This window comes from Etheostoma spectabile, chromosome 4, assembly GCF_008692095.1.
Source record: "Etheostoma spectabile isolate EspeVRDwgs_2016 chromosome 4, UIUC_Espe_1.0, whole genome shotgun sequence".
NCBI lineage: Eukaryota > Metazoa > Chordata > Actinopteri > Perciformes > Percidae > Etheostoma > Etheostoma spectabile.
Window position 1 is genome coordinate 6,753,617 of NC_045736.1, and position 19,157 is coordinate 6,772,773.

Here is a 19,157-nt window from a genome sequence, read left to right on the forward strand (position 1 = left end):
ACACACACACACACACACACACACACACACACACACAATACAGACACACAATTCATTATCTTGCACCATTGGTTTTCAATGCCTATAAATAATAAACTCTCAAAACAAAGAGATGCTTAGTTACAACACCTGAGACACACCAGAGACATGGATCTGCACAAACACACTGCTGTATGTTGTCCCAACAAAGAGGCAGTAGTTAATTTCTCAGCTTTGTTATTTTTGTTTTAAGGATGACACTCTGAAACATGGTAATACACTTCATTTGTAAACTGCTGAAAGTGGGAGTATTTCACATGATTGAATTACTTATTAAAATGATCATGTATAGTGTGCTCCAACTAAAATTGGTCCCTTGTATTTGTACTTTATAGCTAGGTTTAGATTTCTTCATCTCTATTCACAAGATGTACTGTACTGATTGACTGAGGAGTCCAGCAGGAGAACAGCCATCGTAACAGGCTATTATTGTAATTCAGTAGCACACTGAGGCCTGTAGACCAGGGATGAGGTTTTTGGGAGAGCCTTGACACCAAATATTGAAAGCCAACATATGTAAACCAGACACATTATTTTAAGACATGTTGTGTAATTTATGTTCCCTATCCTATTTGCAACGGCAGGATGATTTTCTATTGTTCCCTTTTTATAAATTATTTGAAACGTAGATGTCTACACATTCTGTACTTCTCTTCTCACTGTGCATTTTGTGATGATTTGGCTATTTGGATTATAACTGAATGTAGGCTAACTACCGCATGACAGTAGGGAGATGGATGGTGCATTGAGCCCGGAGGGATTGGCTGTCAGCCTGGACAGCTCTAGTGTCTGTCCTGGCACAACTGTCAGTGCATGTGTCATAAAGATATTGCTGTGGCAACACCATTTTGTCAGAAACTATCAGCTAAGTTTGCAGAGAACATCTGTTTAGGTGAAGCTGATAGCATATTAATTTCCATTTATGTAATAAATCGAGCATTAGCATTACACTGAGCTGAGCAGGTCAGTATCATGCAAAAGCATCTCACTCAATGCAGAAAGAATATTTTAAGAGCATATATAAGTCAGCACTAGTTATTCAAAGAGTGACATTCATTTAACAAATAGAAATGGTATTTCAACATTTCACAAATTAACCTATTATTGCATTTTTTACCCACCATTGGCTGGTAAAAAAAAAAAAGAAAAAAAAAAACTTATTTTGAATGCATTTAAAAATAAATGGACTCAAATATTGTCTCCCCCCTATAGAAAGATTACATGACACAGATGTTATAATCTATAGGTCTTTATTTAATTTTGCAGATAACATATATTGCAATCATGCTTTTTCATATAACCCCATCTAAAGACAATTATATTTTTTACATAGAATATTTTACATTAGGCCCATGAAACAGCTAGAAATATACAAAACAATATTGTCTGACTAGACATTTCTATTAGGCTACGTTATTAATATTATTATCATTATCTTTATTACTCTATTTTTGTTATTGTAATTATAATTTGTACAGTTGAGAGAGACATGTGCTTTAGTTTCTGAGATAATATTATTGCAGAAAACAGCAAATAATATCACATTTTTTGTTCAACACTTAGACAAAAGTAAAGAAAAACTCAGGTTGTACGGACATTCACAGATACATGTATTACACAGTCCAGTTTACAACATCATTCAAGAGAGAAAACTGCAGTATGGTAACTTTATACAAAATTCACAGAACCCTTTGTCATTGCACATTTTAATTCACATATCTTTGAAAAAAAAACATAGATAAAAGATAAACGGGACGGATTCAACCTGATTCCTGTCGCATGTAGCTGCCACAGAAGCAAACTGTCTTGATCCTCCTTCATAGTAATACAGTGCAGCTTCTACACGTATGTTTTTATATTGCCGAGCAAACTTGATATGTAACAATAGGTTTTTCTTTACCCTATTAAAAGGAGTAGATTCAGTGGTGTTGGCCTACATTATATAGCATCTGGCTATGTCCTGTTGTGTGAACAGTGCTTTTGGCGGCTTTGTCCTCTGACTGAGCCCAAGTTTCTCTTTCCTAATCTCTGCACTTGTCCTAGTGTGGCAAGTGCAGAAATTTGCATTTGCCACACTATGGCGTCTACTAAAATGACTGAGTGAAGGCCATCACAGTTCATTTACACTGAAAGAAATTACGTGAGCTGAATAGCACACCTAAAAGAGGCAACAATTTGGATCAGCTTTTCGAGTGTGCCCAAGTAGTATATATTATACTTTTGTTTGTCTGTTTATGTTTTGTTGCTACTTAAAGAGGCTGTACTCGAAATAATGAAGAAAACAAACAAAAAAACAGGCTGGTATGCCTCTACACCCCTCTTAAAGACCATTCCCCAATTCATGAAATACCCACGTTATGTCACGGCTACATGCACCAACATGCATGCACGGCTGGACTGTCGATCAAAACAAACTGCAAAACAAGCTTGGATTACAACACACGGGGCAGTGTGACTTCATTATCTGCTCAGAATGCCATTACCCCACTAGATCTTTTCACAACAAATATTTCTTTGCTGCTATATTAATGTTCTGAATATTGAGTACAGCCCATTAAAGGTAGCATGTTAGATTAATGAAAGGAAATGGCAGAAATTTGCGTTTTCTCAAATACGGCATTAACTGTTTCAGTGTACAATGGTAGTATCTGAGAGAATTTGGTCACGTCCACCTTTGTTCCTGAGGAGTGGGTTACTAGATAGATATAAAAGTAAACAATTCCAGTCAGAATAGTGGTAGCTATCATTGAAATCCATCATGCAGTCTCCAATGCAGCGGCCCCAGCAGCTTATTCAAGCTCAGAATTTAAAATATAGATCTGAATTAGTATGGGCTTATTGCAACACAACTCTCTTTTTCAACTTAACTGGTTATCAGGAGGCAGAAATATTAAATATTGTACGCACAATGCTAATGTGGCATTTGTTGTATTGGCCACAGCTTTACTGTACGCTGTTGCTCTTCAAAGAGACAAAAGGAGATGCTTGATTGAATCAATATATAGTCAGTGGGTCAAATGTCTGCACCAATCTTTCTAACGTGAGTATGATTTTGGTCCTTCTTACTCTCACATATAAAAAAATGACCTAAAAATGATTCTACAAAAAAGATTCAGGTAACATACAAAGTTATTGTTCTTTAGAAAACATAGTATAAACAATTATAACAGTCTCTTGCTATCCTATGTAAGTTGTTTTTGCTGTTGTCACTAGTGTCAATCGAGCCAAAAAAAAAAGTTGGACATTTCAAAATTCCATATTGTGCTTTTCAAAAGGTAGCCCCACACATGGGTGGTAAACATTTCAGGCGAACTGCAGAATCCTGCAAGGGAGTGATAGCTGGCTAAATTATATTTTACACATACAAACAGATTTTGGCCTTACCTGTTGCACATTCCCATAATGTCTTGGCCATAAAATGGTCAATATTAAATTTTCACTTTACAAACTTTCAAATCGCATTTTTTTTTTCACCTACTACACTGCATTCATTTTAATGTATTTATTTCATGTACAAGCAAAATGCATTTAACCAATATATTTCTTTGTACAATAATTGTATTTTAGTAGATTAATGAATATCTTCAAAGTAGCACAATACTATTGAATCAACGCGGGCCTCCAAATTTAAATTATATATTCAATATACAGTAATTTCCTAAGTCACATATCTTTTTCTAAAAAGACTAACTTTTTTGCATAATGAAATTCATAATATCACAACAATTTTGCTGGGTGGTTTGTTTTTCCTCATAAGTTTAACTCTGTATTATACAAATACACAAACAAACAGAAAAACCTCTACAAATAACTGTAATCAGGTTGGTCTCACGTGTCCCCAGGAGGTAGGTGAATAAAAGCAGACATGAAAGTCTGGTGGTCGTTCCAAACCTTGATTATGTTTTTTCTGTGTAGATCGCCAGTCTGGCCGTCGAGACAGAGAGACAGGCAGAAGTTTCTAGATGTAGGCTTCCTCGTTGACAGGGTTCTGATTCTGGTTTTCTGTCTGCTGGTCTGCGGCATTTTCTTGTGCCTTCGTCAGTGCCACAGGCTTCAACATAATCCGCAGGCGCTAAAAATGGAAAACCACAGATAACGCAGCTGAAAAATGCACTGATGGTGTCGAAATTACGAGTAAACACTGACATACAGCGTTCGTAAGAACCAAACAGCTGCAGTGTTTGTGTTCAAACCAACAAACTGTAACAAAACACACCAGCTACACAGCTGTGAGCTTGATAAAGGCTCTGAGTGTACATTTTACACTACAGTGTACACTATGAGAAATTCAGAAAAGACATCTATACAGTTTCCCTGATGTGATATATATTATATATATTTTAAGAATTAATACAGCCTGAGATATGGCTGGTGAAGAAAAATAAAACCAATGTTCATGACACTAACAAATGTTTCATGGGTCAAACTTACTGAGTCCACAAAACTAAATCAAACCATTTCAAACTTGGTAAATCTTTCAAATGTTATTAACTATGGGTATTGCAGGACCCGGGGTTCTGCGGCACAGCAGGCATTTCTATGGAGTGTTTGTGAAATTAAGCTTCCGCCTTGGTGCAGAGCACTAATCAGCTGGCTGATTGCTACAATTAGACAATCAGCCATCAGCTGGTACTGCAGGATCTGACACCTGCACATCGCCTCTGACTGCTTCTGTTGCGCTGCCTGCAATTATGGCCCATTTATTCTGTCAGCGCCGGCTATAAAGCTATATCTGTCACTAGGGACCGCATAGATGTAAGGTTATAATTCAGCGCATTGTGGATGACTGCAAATCAAATACTCTTAATGTAAATGGCATGATGGAAAAGGTATTATGTGCCTATGATTAGAATCATTAGATCAATAAAAATGCAATATACCATTCTGCTGCATACAAATGAATGCACTTTGCTAAGAACTCAGTAGCTGGTATAGCAATAAGGGACTTAAATTGTTTAACAGAAATAATTAGAAACACTATTTTAACAATCCTTTTATCACTGTTCAACTCTTCATGGCAATTAATCGTGTCTTTGCGGAGCATGCCTGCATGTGTTTGCTCATTACAAAAGCACTGAATCACAGTGCAGTTATAATGCACAGAGCTAAATCACATTGGACTACGTTGAGCCTTTTAACATCCAGTGTGAAAAGTCTTTTTTCTGCCAAATTACGTTTCAGGTACTACTTTCAGTGCCAACCATTATGTAAATGTTGTAAATGTAAGTGAGGATGATATAAATCCTGGATCAGTATATTAATATAGTATTTTGAGCCAAACTGTCATTAAAAATTTACCAACTTTAAATTTTTATTCAAACTGTCCTTAATGGTTAAAACTGCCTGTAAAATGACATTACATCATCCTTACAAAACATCAGCACCCTCTAAATATACCACTTTTTTCTTGTGTTGGATTGATCTGTCATACAGTATGTAATAATAAATTTGAGCCCAAAATCCTGCATACCAAGTAATCCACTTGAAACTCTAAGCACAGAGCCTGCCCGGCTGCAGATTAAAATTCAGACAGCTAATAGATGCGTAAAATGCAGTGATGCACATGCTCTGGAAAATCTGCAGCTATCGTATTTGCAATACACTAACTAAAACTCTTAGTGTTTCAGTCTATTCTCATGAACCACACGTCCACAGCATTTTTATACCAGTATACATATGTGTGAGTTTATGTATGTAGATTGTATTTTGATTTAATGTGCATATGCAGATATTTGTAGATATTTTATAAGCATTTTGGAACTCTACTTGCTTTCTATATACATATACGCAGTATATGAATACTTGCCCTACACTGCACATAATTCATCCATTGTTCCTGATCTAATACAGCAAAAGACAGTCTTTGACTGAATCCACAATTACCTTACCTCTTTGTATGTGCCTTTGAGTGTGAGGAACATGTAGCCCATGTAGCCAGGGATGAGTGTCATGGAGGAGAGGGCCATGCACCACCCAACCCCCTGGCCCCAGGCTGGGAAAACATATTCACCCAAGGTGAGGGGAACCATCTGCACTGCACTAAACAAGAAGACTCCCTGGACAAGAGGGGCAAAAAATATAAATATATCAGTGCCTTCATCATCATGTTTAGACATTTAACTATAACAGAGTCTAAATTCTAGGCTTCAAATATATTACTAATAAATATTCAAGTAAAACCTTAGAATGAGCTGTTGGTCTTGGATGATCTTTGGACACAACAGACACACTGTGTAACATTGACACCTAAGCCAATCATTACATAACGTAAATGCTATTAAGTAAACATAATTGGACTCCTTTTGATGGTCGTGTACACAACCATCAATGTAAAGTGACAAGAAAAACCATAGCTTATTTTTGTACATAAATATTATATGAATCATTCTCAATACATAGCTTCACCTAAGACTGTATACAGTAACCCTAAATATTGTCCTTGATGGGGTGTCATAGTTGGTGTCTGGAAAATCATGTATGTTACCCACAGATAACACTTACAGCCACAATGAGTGGAGTGAAAACAACCCAGCAGGCCTTCCACCACAGACAGGGCCTGTAGCCAATCATTTCCTCAATGTTATCGTAGAATTTGTTTGCACCTGGAACCAAAGATAAAGCATGATGAATGCAGTTTTAGTCGTCACACAACACTAGATATTTCTAGTGTTGTGTGATATACTAGATGTTTCTAAACTGGATCTTGCGATTTTAGCCCCCAAAAAGTCAGCCACAAAAGACAAGAATGTTTTAGTTGGGAAAAACATCCTTAAGAAGATTAGACATAGATGGAGCTCACCATAAAACCATGAAATTGAGATGCACTCAAAGAAGACCAAGAAGAGCAGGCACATTCCACTAGCTGAGTAGTAGTCAAATAGCTTGAACACGTACAGTCCACCCTGTAAAACGAGAAGGGAAAAAAGGGAAAGGCCAGCGGGAAAACGTTAAAAAAGCAATGATAGTTTTGGATGTGCAGGACTAACATCAAAGGCGAGTGCACCGGCGGCTGTAGCTGGTGAGTGTTAGTCATGTTTCAGTGGTGAGGACCGAATTGGTGCTAAGACTTCTTTGTGGAAATTGCGTGCCAATGTGCTGCACAGGCAGGGCCAGTGTAGATCAAGCATCTCGTTGTAACATTTCACATCTGTCTACAATCTATCAGGGTGTTAAGGAGACCAGCTCAAAGGGACGTGCTACAGTTTGTCAACTCCTACTCTGTGAAGCTTGAAATATTTTGTAATGCCCAGAGCAGTGATTAGGGTAACTGACCTCGTTCTAACAGGGCTGTGCATGTGGCATGATGGAAATCCAGTTTGGCAGAAGCAAAGGGACAATGCAGGGTCTTCGAGTGTCATTGGCAAACACGAACTTGGCCTGCAGTGATTCTGTCATTGTTAGCTCACAAGTAGACAGAAGCAGAAGCCTCTTTGCCGACTTTATGCTCACTTTTTGCATGTACTGTATATGTAAAAATGTACATATATACCCTTATATACTATTTCTTTAAACTTTTGAACCAAATTGGAACAAACCTACACAAACACAAGGCGTGTCATGGAAATACATTATGATTGCCATTGATAATTCCATGTCATGGACCTAGTAGCTCAGGTGGTCCCCAAAACCTTTAGGAGTTACTGTAAGGGTACCATATCTTCCTCTGGACCAAAGTGTTGGACAGACAGACAAATGGACAGAAAAACCAACGGACCATGTAATCATCCTTACCCATACACATAACAGTCTTGCCTATTACTCTGTCAGCTGCTGAAGTGAAACTGCTGGTGTCCTGTGTGATGCTTACATTGTTCCAAAGTTAGAAATATTGAACTTTAATTGACAAAGGCATGTTGATGCATACATATTTGAAGTATTTACTCAGTTGATTAAAGCTGAACTTGTTGAACTTGTGCAACATTTTTACTGGATTCTGAAAATAGTATGAAACGGGGGTATATCCTCGTAGTGGGACTTAATATTGACCGGAATGTGGCAACAGTTATAAACCTTGTCATTTAATCAGAGAATGTATTTTTAGTAATGTCTTTGCAAGAGGAATATCCAATAAGAAAAAAAGTATTTACCTGGGTGATGTTGGACAATCCAATGATGTAAGAAATAAGGCAAACAATTGCAATGAAGATCTCTCTGCGTTTTCGGAGAATGTGAGGGAATTCATCAACCAGCGCGGTAATGAAGCCTTCCACAGTGCAGAACTGGAGAGGTTGCAGAATAACGTCAAAACTGTGTTACATAATACATTGTTATCCTAAGGTTTAGAAGTAACTTTCAAAAATGAAAGAGTAACAGCAAGACACTTTATGTTTTAGTAATACTTTTAAGTTGCAATGACACAGTAAGACAGTTTCCACCCTGAAATAATATAATCCTGGCCATTTTTTTAAAGTTTGCTTTCATTTGTCAAAGCATTGCTTCTCAGAAGTTTGAACATTAGCACTTTGCTATGTGAATATGGCCTAAAGACCACAGCTGAGACCATTGTTGTAGGGTTATCTTTACCTGGCTGTCGATTCCCAGCATTAGCAGCATAGAGAAAAAGAGTATGGCCCAGAGAGGAGAGATGGGCAGCTGGGTCACAGCCTCAGGATAAGCCAAAAATGCCAGACCAGGTCCTGACAAAAGACAAATGTTATAGAAATGGTAGTATGTACTTACAGTAGGACACTGTTAAAAGATGAGATCAAAAACAAAATGGCAACAAAGAAAAGAAGATATGTCAATATGTTGTCTATCATTTTCAACACTCAAACTCAGCCATAATGAAATTTAGTTTAATACTGGGTACATCCAAAGTGTCCTTGGAAGAACAAAGTGTGAGTGCTGAATGTCAAATTTGAGTATTCACAAAGGACAGTTTTTGCAAAATCACTGGGCATTCTTTCTTTCTAATAAATCCAGAAGTCAGAACTGATCTCTATTGACAAGCTAAAACCCTCTCTTTTGGACTAAAAGAACAACATGTTGCAATTTTGAGGGCAAATCTTTGCCCAGACGCAAGTATCTCTTGCATGTGCTGATTGTCACTATCGAATTTCAACATTGATTGCAATTACCTGAGGCGGCCACATCAGCAATGGGTCTCTTTGTTACATTGGACATGAATCCCACGATGGAGAAGATGACAAAGCCAGCGAACATGCTGGTGAAGGAGTTGATGCAGCAGACAATGATAGAATCTCTGTAGGGGAGAGACAAAGCACAAGGCAGCCATTGTCACGCCTGTATCAATTCCTTATCAACCCGTCACACATTGTTGAGAGGCGTGGGGGGAAGGGAAGGTGGAGAGCTATTTTGCATCCTGCAGTTACATAGCTGCTGAGTAAATTCATATCGATCCAATCTTTTTAAAAAAAGCACCAGCAGTTTCAATAAAGTTTGAACCATAGCTGTACGTAGTTGGGCTGCAGTGTGTATCCGACAACGTGACAGAGGCTGAGACAAACCAAACGCTGTGCCTATGAGTGTAAAAACAGAACGTAGAAGCAAAATAAAGAAACCACGGATACAGCTGGACACTCGATTAGTCCCAAAATAGAAGGTACAGCAGACACTATGTTACCAGGGAACCAAAAATAATCCCAGAATCAGACACCTGCACGGTCTACTTAAAAACAAACGTGTGAGTGACTGGTAGAAAACACTCTGAACATGTGATTTATGTGGTAAATGAACCTGAAATATGCTAAATATTATAGTCACCTACCTGTATACATTATTATTGAAGGGATTGTAGCTGCCAAGAGCAATCAGAGAGCCTAATCCCAGTCCATAGGAAAAGAAGATCTGAGTGGCAGCATCCAGCCAAACCTGACACACAAAGATTAGAAAATAGAGGTTAGGAAACAGATGTAAACAGCTAATTTGTGCTAAATAGAGATATTTATTTAAAAAAGGATACATTTGATTATATTTTGCTGATAATGTGGCCACATTTGTCATTTTCAGCCAATTTAACTGGCTTTGCTGATCAATGAACAAATGTATCTTGTCTTTTGTAAACCTTTGATGTAATGGCAGGGACTGGAAAAAGCCGCATTTCCGGAAAGTGTTACACCTAAGTGCTGTGTCTTGTTACTCTTGGTACTATGTGATCCACTCTGATTCCAAATCATTGCATCTTATCTTGATCAACATAACAACAAGACCTTGCCTTGTCTAATGATGTCTCTCCACACAGCATCTAGTTTCATCTCATTTTCTTCTTAAGCTTTAATGATTTATTCACAATCACTACAGAATAAAACATGACATTAAAAAGAAATTCAACAATGTTATCATGTAGGGTCTTATTTTTCTAGAATTGGATGCATCTCCTACTGTAAATACCACTGGCACACTTCCGTATTGCAACATCTACGTGAGACCAACTGTTTACTTTAAAATGAACCTGCCTTAGAATTATAAATACAAATATGCATAGCCATCGCAGGAGTTCAACTTTTATAAGCTATATTATGTATATTATATATATATATACTGTATATGTATACAGTACACTGATAGTTTTTATAGCTGTGTAATAATAGACATCTCTTCTACTATTTTGCTGCCTTTGTAATTAACAGGGATTGTTATAGATATTAGATTTTAGTATTCACACTGTGCACACACCAATAATCTATTTGGATAAGATTTTAAACTAAATACAGTACTTTTTGCCTATATCCAGGTACAATAAGAGATCCTCTATTATGGTATTACGGTAACCGGTAAACGAGCTATACAACTTTTCCCCAAAAAACACCTCCCACTTGGGCTCAGCTTATCATCTTGCAGACACCTTTATTTTGCCGTTCAATAAAGAGCTATATATATTCATAATCAGACACTGTTTTAGACATCTAGGCCAAAAAACAAAGAGCATACCTCAGACTCCTTTAGTTTTTGAAAGTCTGGTGTGATGTAGAAGAGGATTCCATCAATTGCACCAGGTAGAGTGACGCCCCGGCAAAACAGGATGAACAGCATAAAGTATGGGTATGTAGCTGAGAAGTACACCACCTGTGGGACACAAAGTCATGTCAGAAAACGGAATGTTGTCTATCATTACATTACATTAAATGTCAAAGGTTGCACACCTCTGGAGCAACTATGGGTTAAGTACCTTGCTCAGGGACACATTGGTTGATGTATCGCAGTGGGAATTGAACCCAGATCTAGCACACCAAAGACATGTGTCATATGCACTGCGCCATCAAATCTAACTTGTTAAATCGCACAGCTAGTGAGCATTATTTTACTTTGAACGTTAGTCCTGCAAGGCAATACAACTATAAAACCGTGAAAACTGCTAAGTTGTTCAACTCATCATGAACAGTGTTACAGTACTGTGACACCATCCCCAAAGCACAGTGCAGCACAGTGACCTAGCCAGCCATTCCCCAGAGGCAAGATGACCCCAGAATGGTTGGGTTCAGCACATTCTCACTGCACTACTTTCCTCCTTAGCTAAACTAATTTTGCACTGTGCTATCAAAGTCAACATCATTTAGATCATTCACCAGAAGCTCTTCTGTATAACAGATGAACTAACAGAGATACTGTCAGTGACACTGCTATGTATAAAAAGGAATGATGAATCTGTCATAAATAAAAAAAGAAAACATTAATAAAAGTAGTATGACAAAGTTATGTGATGCCTTCATTTGAAAAAAAATCCAACATGTCATTGTGCCAACTTTACAACCTTGAGCATGAAGATGATGCAAATTCAATTCATCATGGATTTTATTTTTTTCCGTTTTATTTTGTCTTTGACTTCTCCCTCTACTTACTTTGCCAGTCCAGCTGACCCCCTTCCAGATACAGAAATAGACGAGCACCCATGCAATGGCGAGTGTGATAGCCAGTGGAATCCTAATCTCCCCAGGCTTCTCCAGACCATCGGTCATCTGGTGCATGTTACGTCTGCAGGGAAGGAATAAAGTAGTTTTACTACAATGTACAAATGCATCCTTGATCTCATACATGCAGCACACATGAGTGCACACACAAATATGCACACATGTGTCTGGATACTCACAAAAAGCCCTCTGCTTGGATTTTCTTTCTCCCCAATAAAGCTTTTCTAAGACACCACAGTTAAGGTAAGTCATGCTTGCATGCACGCATGTTTCACAAATGTTTTGGGCTTAGGTTTGTTTGCGGCCCTTAATTTTATGTGCACATTTTTTCATTTACTTAAGATGTCTGAATAGATGGATTCAAAGGGATTTTGTGAACCACTGGATCCTCAGATCTAGATGGCAATATCAGACTCCAACCCTGATCGTCATTATGCACAGTAGGGAGCCCGTCCTTTCTCTGTAGCTTAAATCTGTTCACATCAGAGCAGTATCCTTGTGATCTAAGCAGACTCTTATATCCAGCTTACTCCCAGAACTCCACCACAGCGCTGGTGAGGTTTTTGGTGTCTGTGATACTGTAGTTGGTGAAGCAGCGCTCTGTGTTCCAGGAATTGCCACACGTCTGCCATGGCAGATCCTGAAAATTAAAGAAAATAAAAGAGAAAAAATCTCACAGACAGTTCTTTTCACTTGGACCACTCTCCCACCGCCGGCTCCTTTTCTCTCTGGCTGTCGAGCAGCCAAGACCATGATCCTCATTGAGATTTCATGCTTTTCTCAGAGGAGTGAATGCCTCATAGCCAAATGAATTTATCAATACCTTGTGTAAGATGCTAATTATGTGGGAAAGGAAGTAATAAATGTCACTATCTATCTTTAGGACTGTTCACCCTTAGGCCTATGTAAGAAGTGTCAACAAAAAGAACCTGCCACATCACTAAAAGGGTTACTATGTGTAAAATACAACCTGGCCAAAAAACAATTAGGGGGACTCAAGGATTTTTCAGTAAGAATCTAAGAAGCAAGACTACTTTAGGACTATTCCTCCCCTGAATGTTCAAGGTATTCAAGTCGTGTTACACTGTTTTATTATGAAACAACAATATTATATACATATAAAATACTCACACTAGTGAAGGAGTTGTACAGATAGTAAATAGCCCAGGAAATGATTACAATGTAATATATATTTAACCAGAAGGAAAGAACAGCAGCGGCCAGACCAACACCTGAAACAGGCAGAGTACAGACATGCTATTAAATTGTGCTGTAATACGTGTGTTGATATGAAACAAAAATAATATTACATTAAGATATTTTGTTTTGGTCATTCACAGACGATAAAGCTATGGCCTCTGTTGCGTAATTATAAAGAGCCCCAATTTCCGACTTTGCCTGTTAATTAACCTGGATTAGGAAGCAGCCAATTAAGATAATACGAGCAGGCGTTAAGGTTTTCTTAACGTTCTTAACTTGTACGTTAAGAATAACGTACAAGTGTATTTTACCTTTGAACATAGGAGCCAGCTTCCACACTCCAAGCCCTCCAATGGAAGTGTACTGACCAAGAGCCGTCTCCAGAAGGAACAAGGGCATGCCAGCAAATATGAGGGTCAAAAAGTAGGGAATCAAGAAGGCCCCTGAATGAGAGGTAAGAAGTACATGTGCTGTTAATCATTACCTATTAACATTCATCATAATCCACATGAGATAATTTGATAAAAGGAATGTTTGCTTTTACACTGCACCCCGTCCCAAGCTTTCACTTGTGCGCAAATGCGCACGGCTTAGATGACTTTAGCTTTATGTTTAATTAAAAACCTCCGGGAACAAACTGGTAGTTTTTTGGATGTCGAGATCTTTGCATTCCTTTTGGTGTATACATAAATGGAAAATTGCCAGGAATTCCTGATTACCTCCACCGTTTTTTCCACATAAATAAGGAAATCTCCAGACATTTCCGAGTCCGATTGCGTATCCCACACAAGAGAGAAGAAAGTCAAATCTCCCGACCCACGTTTCTCTCTCGGGTATCTCATTTTTTGTCTTCTGCACTTTCACCACCAAGGTTTTGGGTTTGTCGTTCGGCGTGGTGGTGGGTGCGTCATTCACCGTCTCCGTTAAGACGTGTCCGTCTGAGGCTTTGGTCCCGTTGGTGGCCATGGTTACTGTGCGTGTCGGATAGTCCTGACCAGTGGAGAGGAAGGGGTTTCAGCACCGGTCCAGGCTAACAGCAGCTTCTCCGCCCTGTTCACCCAGCTCCCAGCTAAGTGCCGCGTAGAGACGAATGATCGGTGTAATGAGTGATCAGGAGCAGCTCAGCAGCGGTCCAGCAACCTGAAAACATAACTGAAATATGTATACATATAAACACAAAAAACTATTTTAAAAAATATCACTTGCTCCCCACGTCAATTTACCTGTACGACATAGATTTTGAACTGGAATGTCAGGTCTAATAATGAGGGATTAGTTTGCGTAGCCTAATTCTGCCTTAAGTGTTTAAAATATTATCAGTTTAGGAAGAACAAAACGTGATTCTTGATTTCTGTTCGATTAAAGTGGAATTATGTCCCCCAGTAAATGGATAATAACTTGTTTTCTGGATGAAAATAAGACTTTAAGATTTGATATGTGATCAAATTTCTCATTAAGTTGGGCAAAATGTTGGCCTATGCAAAAAAAAGTATTTTACATTACTGGTAAAAAATAAATAAAGAATTGTTTTACACGATTATTTGGCATGCATCTGTTCTAATTGCATGGCATTTCTTCAGGGTGGAGAGAAAAAAATGTGCCTCACGATCCGTGAACCCAACGGGATCAAATAAATACTTCTCATGCAATAATAATCTCTTTTTATTGCCTGGAGTGAATGCATGTTAGCAGAAATTTAGAGCCTGCTCTTGTCCTTCAGTCATTATGCTCTAAATTCAATGGCCCACTTAAGAGAAGAGCAATTAAACACATTCAGGAGTCAGGCGCGACGATAACGTCCAATGAATCACCTGGAGAGGCTAAACACTCACTGGAGTTCTTAAATAGACATTTGTCTTAAATATCTGCGGGGCAGAGTTTAAATATTTAACATTAATTTAACTTGTTAACAAATTAACGTTGATGCAAACAATTAGCTACACAACATGCTCTGCATTTAAAAATGTACCTTATTCATTTCTATTTACTTTAATATTATTTAAAATGCAAAATAGCCGAATCTGCTCACGATAAAACATGGAACGCGTTCTCTGCGCGCTCCATCAACGAGCATGAGTAATTGTCAAAGGCATTATGAGGCAGCACGGTCAAAAATATTTTGGTATTTACATGTTAGGCATTTTATATCAAATCTGTGTATAATAGTCCACATTCATGTGATATTTGACTTTAGTGAGACGCACACCCTCAAGACAAATTGGGACTAATTTGACAAATAATTATATGTACATTCATTTCACCACAGATCACACATTTCCATTTGACATATTTGAAACATTTGGCTGCAGGACTGAACGGCCAAATACGCTAATGACCATCATGAGATGAGTCTCTTGCGTCGTCATCAAGTGAAGTGCAGTTGCACATCCGTGCGCATTGCCAAATTCCGTGCATCTGCATGCCAAATTCCACGGTCCTCGACTGAAATAAGTAGCTATGTCAACAAACACTAAATATCTCTAATTCATATCAAATGCATACTGTGTGATAGAATACTTACAATGAAATCCTTTTCTTTTCCAGATTGTTTCCCCGATGGGAAAAATCCAATTTTTAAAAAAAGTTACTTCCTTGCACTTTTACAGAATAACACCAAGGTGAAAACTTTGCATCCGACGACAGCGAGCAAACATATGATCCTGAGAGGGAATGATGTCGACCAAATGCGTCTTTGAGCGCGAGGTGCTGTCCTGAAAGGAGTGGTGCTGAAAGAGAGGAGGGGAGAGAAGACGGGGAAAGGAGCTGCCGCCGTCTGAGTTGAAGCGAGCAGGGACGTAACATGGAGCGCAGGATCCTCACTCTCATCTACATAGCGTCAATGTCACCTCAAAGTCGACCCTCCCCAACTCCAACATTTCCACCACTGAGATGGCAGCGGGTTTGAGAGAGGAGCATCCTCTTGTCTCAAGGTTTTATATCCTTACTCCTGAAGATTTTTTTTCTACATCAGTAAGTTCTCTCTCTCTCTCTATCCTTCTCTCTCTCTCTCTCTCCCTCTCTCTCTCTCTCTCACCCTTTTTGGCTCTCTCAGGGGCCAGTTGATGCATAATAACTAAACATAATAACTTAATAAATATATTCCATTAAGTTGCCATTAATAACACTTGTTCAGTGTTTTTTTTATTTTCTAAACTTACATCCAACATTTGCGTGATAAACGTGAAACGACTTGTGTAAAAAGGCCACGCTCTGGGTAAAAATAGAAGTGTAGCATCCAATGCAGCAACTCTAAAGTAGCAGATACAGAGGAAGATGCCAGTGGCTGCTCTAGCTCCTGGCAAAACATGATAGAAGGGTCCCAGCCAATAAAAGGAGTCAGGGTGTGTAAGATAAATTGAAAACTGCTTGTAATCGTCTTAGGCCAGCTGCCTTCCTAAATGAAATACCCTTGTGAAACATCCGAAATGAGCAGTCTTAATGCAGACTTTAACTCCCACACCAAGATAAATTATTAGACTTTCACTGGGACTCTTGCAGAGCTTTACAGTTAAAGACAGAGTCGTGAAAATGAGTAAGGATTTTGCAGTGTTAATATTAGAAGAAAATCTACATCTGCCTTTGGGAATGGCAAACGCGGACTTATGAAAACTGTGATATTCATGATTTTTTCTTGTATTTCAAGTTTGTTGCACTGTCATAATGCTTTCAGGTGACACCTTTTCATGACTCATGATATTTTGGTGCCAAAGCAGCTTCATTTGAATATTAAGTGGCATCATGTGGCATGGCTCATGTCACTGTTATGGATGCATGCAATTCTGGATTGTGTCAAAATCTACAATTTTCATATTCTTCTATTCATTTGCTTAATTTCTTCTTCTTTTTCTTTGTTCCACACTATCAACGTTTTCTCATTGCTTGCTTCCTTTGCTCCACCCCCCCACACCACCCATGCTCATCTGCCCAAATCATTCCCTTCCATCTATTGTTCTTTTTTTCTCTGCCATGCTGTAGGCTGCAAGGTGCTGATACAGTGCAACACAAGAGCCACATCACTGAGAGGGAAGGAAAGAAAAAGCCCAGATGGTGAACCAATGTGGGGTGAGCTAACCTTCTAATGATATGAAACAAAATTTTGCATTTTTAATCCCAACTGGCTGATTGGCCTGCCGGCTGTGGCATCTCAGATGTGCAAAAAGCTTCCTGTTGGCCTGCAGCTCTCAAATGAAGGGAATTCAAAATGCCCCAATGATGAGAGCTGGTGGGTCTGCGCTTGTGGCCCTGGCCCCACCTGATGGTGAGCCTGTGTGCAGTGGAGCTTGTAATTACAGAAGGAGGTGGTAGTAATAGAGAGTAGAGTACAGGCAAACACACGGGCAAACACACAGGCAGACAGCTGGCCCCCAGTTTCCCTGCTCAGACATAGGGGACAAAAGCGATGCTCTGAAACTGTAGAGCAGATTATTGGTCATGTGAGAAAGACAAAATGGGAATGCAGATGATGATGACAGATGCATTTTAAAATGCTGACATATTCAGAGAGCATTTCAGAAATATGTTGCCTCTCACTTTCAGTATTACCCGGAGGCTTTGCATACACGGCGAGGCTCTTTGTGTGCAACATAAATAATATCACTGTAAATAACAGCATCCTGTACCTCTTAATACTACAAGTCAAGCAGAATATGAACACACGTAAAATAAAAATAGTATATTAATAAACTGGAACGATGCATGTTAACACACTTGTTATGTTCCCCTTCTTAGTTTACCATGCTAGCATGCTATGAGTTACCAATTAGCAATGCACAGAAGGTACAGCTGATTATGGGAATATGATTAGTTTTGCAGGCATTTGATCATAAACCACAGTATCAGGCATATTTCAATTTTGACTTGATGATGGCGCTCTATGAAATGTCAAAGTATTACCTATAATTAATTCTGAGGGGGCATGAATGTATGTACCAAATGTCATGGCGATCTAGGTAATAGTTGTAGACTTTTTCTCTCAAAATGTTATGTTAATGCTCTTCCCAGCAATCCAGAGATCCACCACGACCTGATCACCCCGACCACCACATTTTGCTTTGGGTTTATTTAAGTTACAGAGACACACAATATTTGTTTAGTTTATACTTTGGTTAAATAAATCACTTTTTTTTTATAATTTACGCTGCCTCGTTCCATCTTTTGCCATGGCCTTGATCCAGGTTGTGACAAAATGGTGGTGCTTGAGGAAAAGTCAGGGCATCACCAAAGTCATAATCATCCTCTGGGGACCATGAATGTTTACCATCTTTAATGACAATCCATCCTAAAGTTGTTGATACATTTCTGTCTGGACCAAAGTAGTCAAATGACTTACAGACCAACATAGCTACGCCGCTGCCGTAGCTAAAATCAAAACTTATCTAAAAAACAGACCTGTACCATTATACCAACCAAATACAACCTTCTTAAAAATACTCTCATGAAGTGTTAGAGGTATCAGTAGTATGCTCTAATATAAAATTACATCCCAAAAATTATACATTTATACTATATATTTGAGAAATTAATCCACACTATTGTTGAGAAAGTAGTTTTCACTTTTTTTGCTACATTGCACTTTACCACATTGTCCTTTTAACATTGACTGCATGAATTGTTTGCAGTCAATTTCCAAGTCAGTTGCCGTGCTAAGCAGCATCTCAAATATCTAGTTTGAATAAATATTTTTGAACATTGTTGAATGTTGGCTTAGCACTCTAGAGCTTATGGAAATGAATGTGTGTGTTTGGGGATATAAAAGAAAGATACAGACTAAGAGGTAGACGGAAAGACCATGTCTCTTAATCCTAAAAGCCTCTGTTCTTTTTGGGTGGTGGGGAGAGGGAGGGACTGTTGTCAGGACCAGTTATGTGGAACACTGCAGCCCCATACAATATATCTGGCTCTTCATTGGTAAGTCAGTCAGGTAGGACGCTGCCAGGCCTCTCCAGAAGAGCCTCGGTGCAACGTTTCCGCTCTCAGTGAAAGGATGCAAACAAAGTGATGTGTCTGTTGCCGGGTGATTCACAAAAAGAACCCAGGGTGCATTTCTAAAAA

The 19,157-nt window shown here is 38.7% G+C and overlaps 1 protein-coding gene across 2 annotated transcripts; it reads right to left on the bottom strand.

Moving 5' to 3' along the window:
- Positions 1-1,272: 1,272 nt before the first annotated feature.
- On the bottom strand, positions 1,273-16,045 carry slc6a1b (solute carrier family 6 member 1b). Of its 2 annotated transcripts, none has more exons than XM_032512803.1 (15): positions 15,628-16,044; positions 13,826-14,246; positions 13,418-13,549; positions 13,038-13,138; positions 12,437-12,546; positions 11,838-11,970; positions 10,930-11,064; positions 9,767-9,870; positions 9,117-9,241; positions 8,563-8,675; positions 8,127-8,258; positions 6,839-6,941; positions 6,541-6,641; positions 5,928-6,095; positions 1,273-4,111 (listed from the first exon to the last, which is right to left on the bottom strand). In XM_032512803.1, exons 2-15 carry the CDS (start codon positions 14,070-14,072, stop codon positions 3,998-4,000), a joined length of 1,818 nt encoding a protein of 605 aa, XP_032368694.1. In that variant the 5' UTR covers positions 14,073-14,246; positions 15,628-16,044; the 3' UTR covers positions 1,273-3,997. The 2 variants fall into 2 exon arrangements, with proteins under 2 accessions (XP_032368694.1, XP_032368695.1); XM_032512804.1 differs by having other exon boundaries at positions 3,860-4,111; positions 13,826-14,258; positions 15,628-16,045.
- Positions 16,046-19,157: the final 3,112 nt, after the last annotated feature.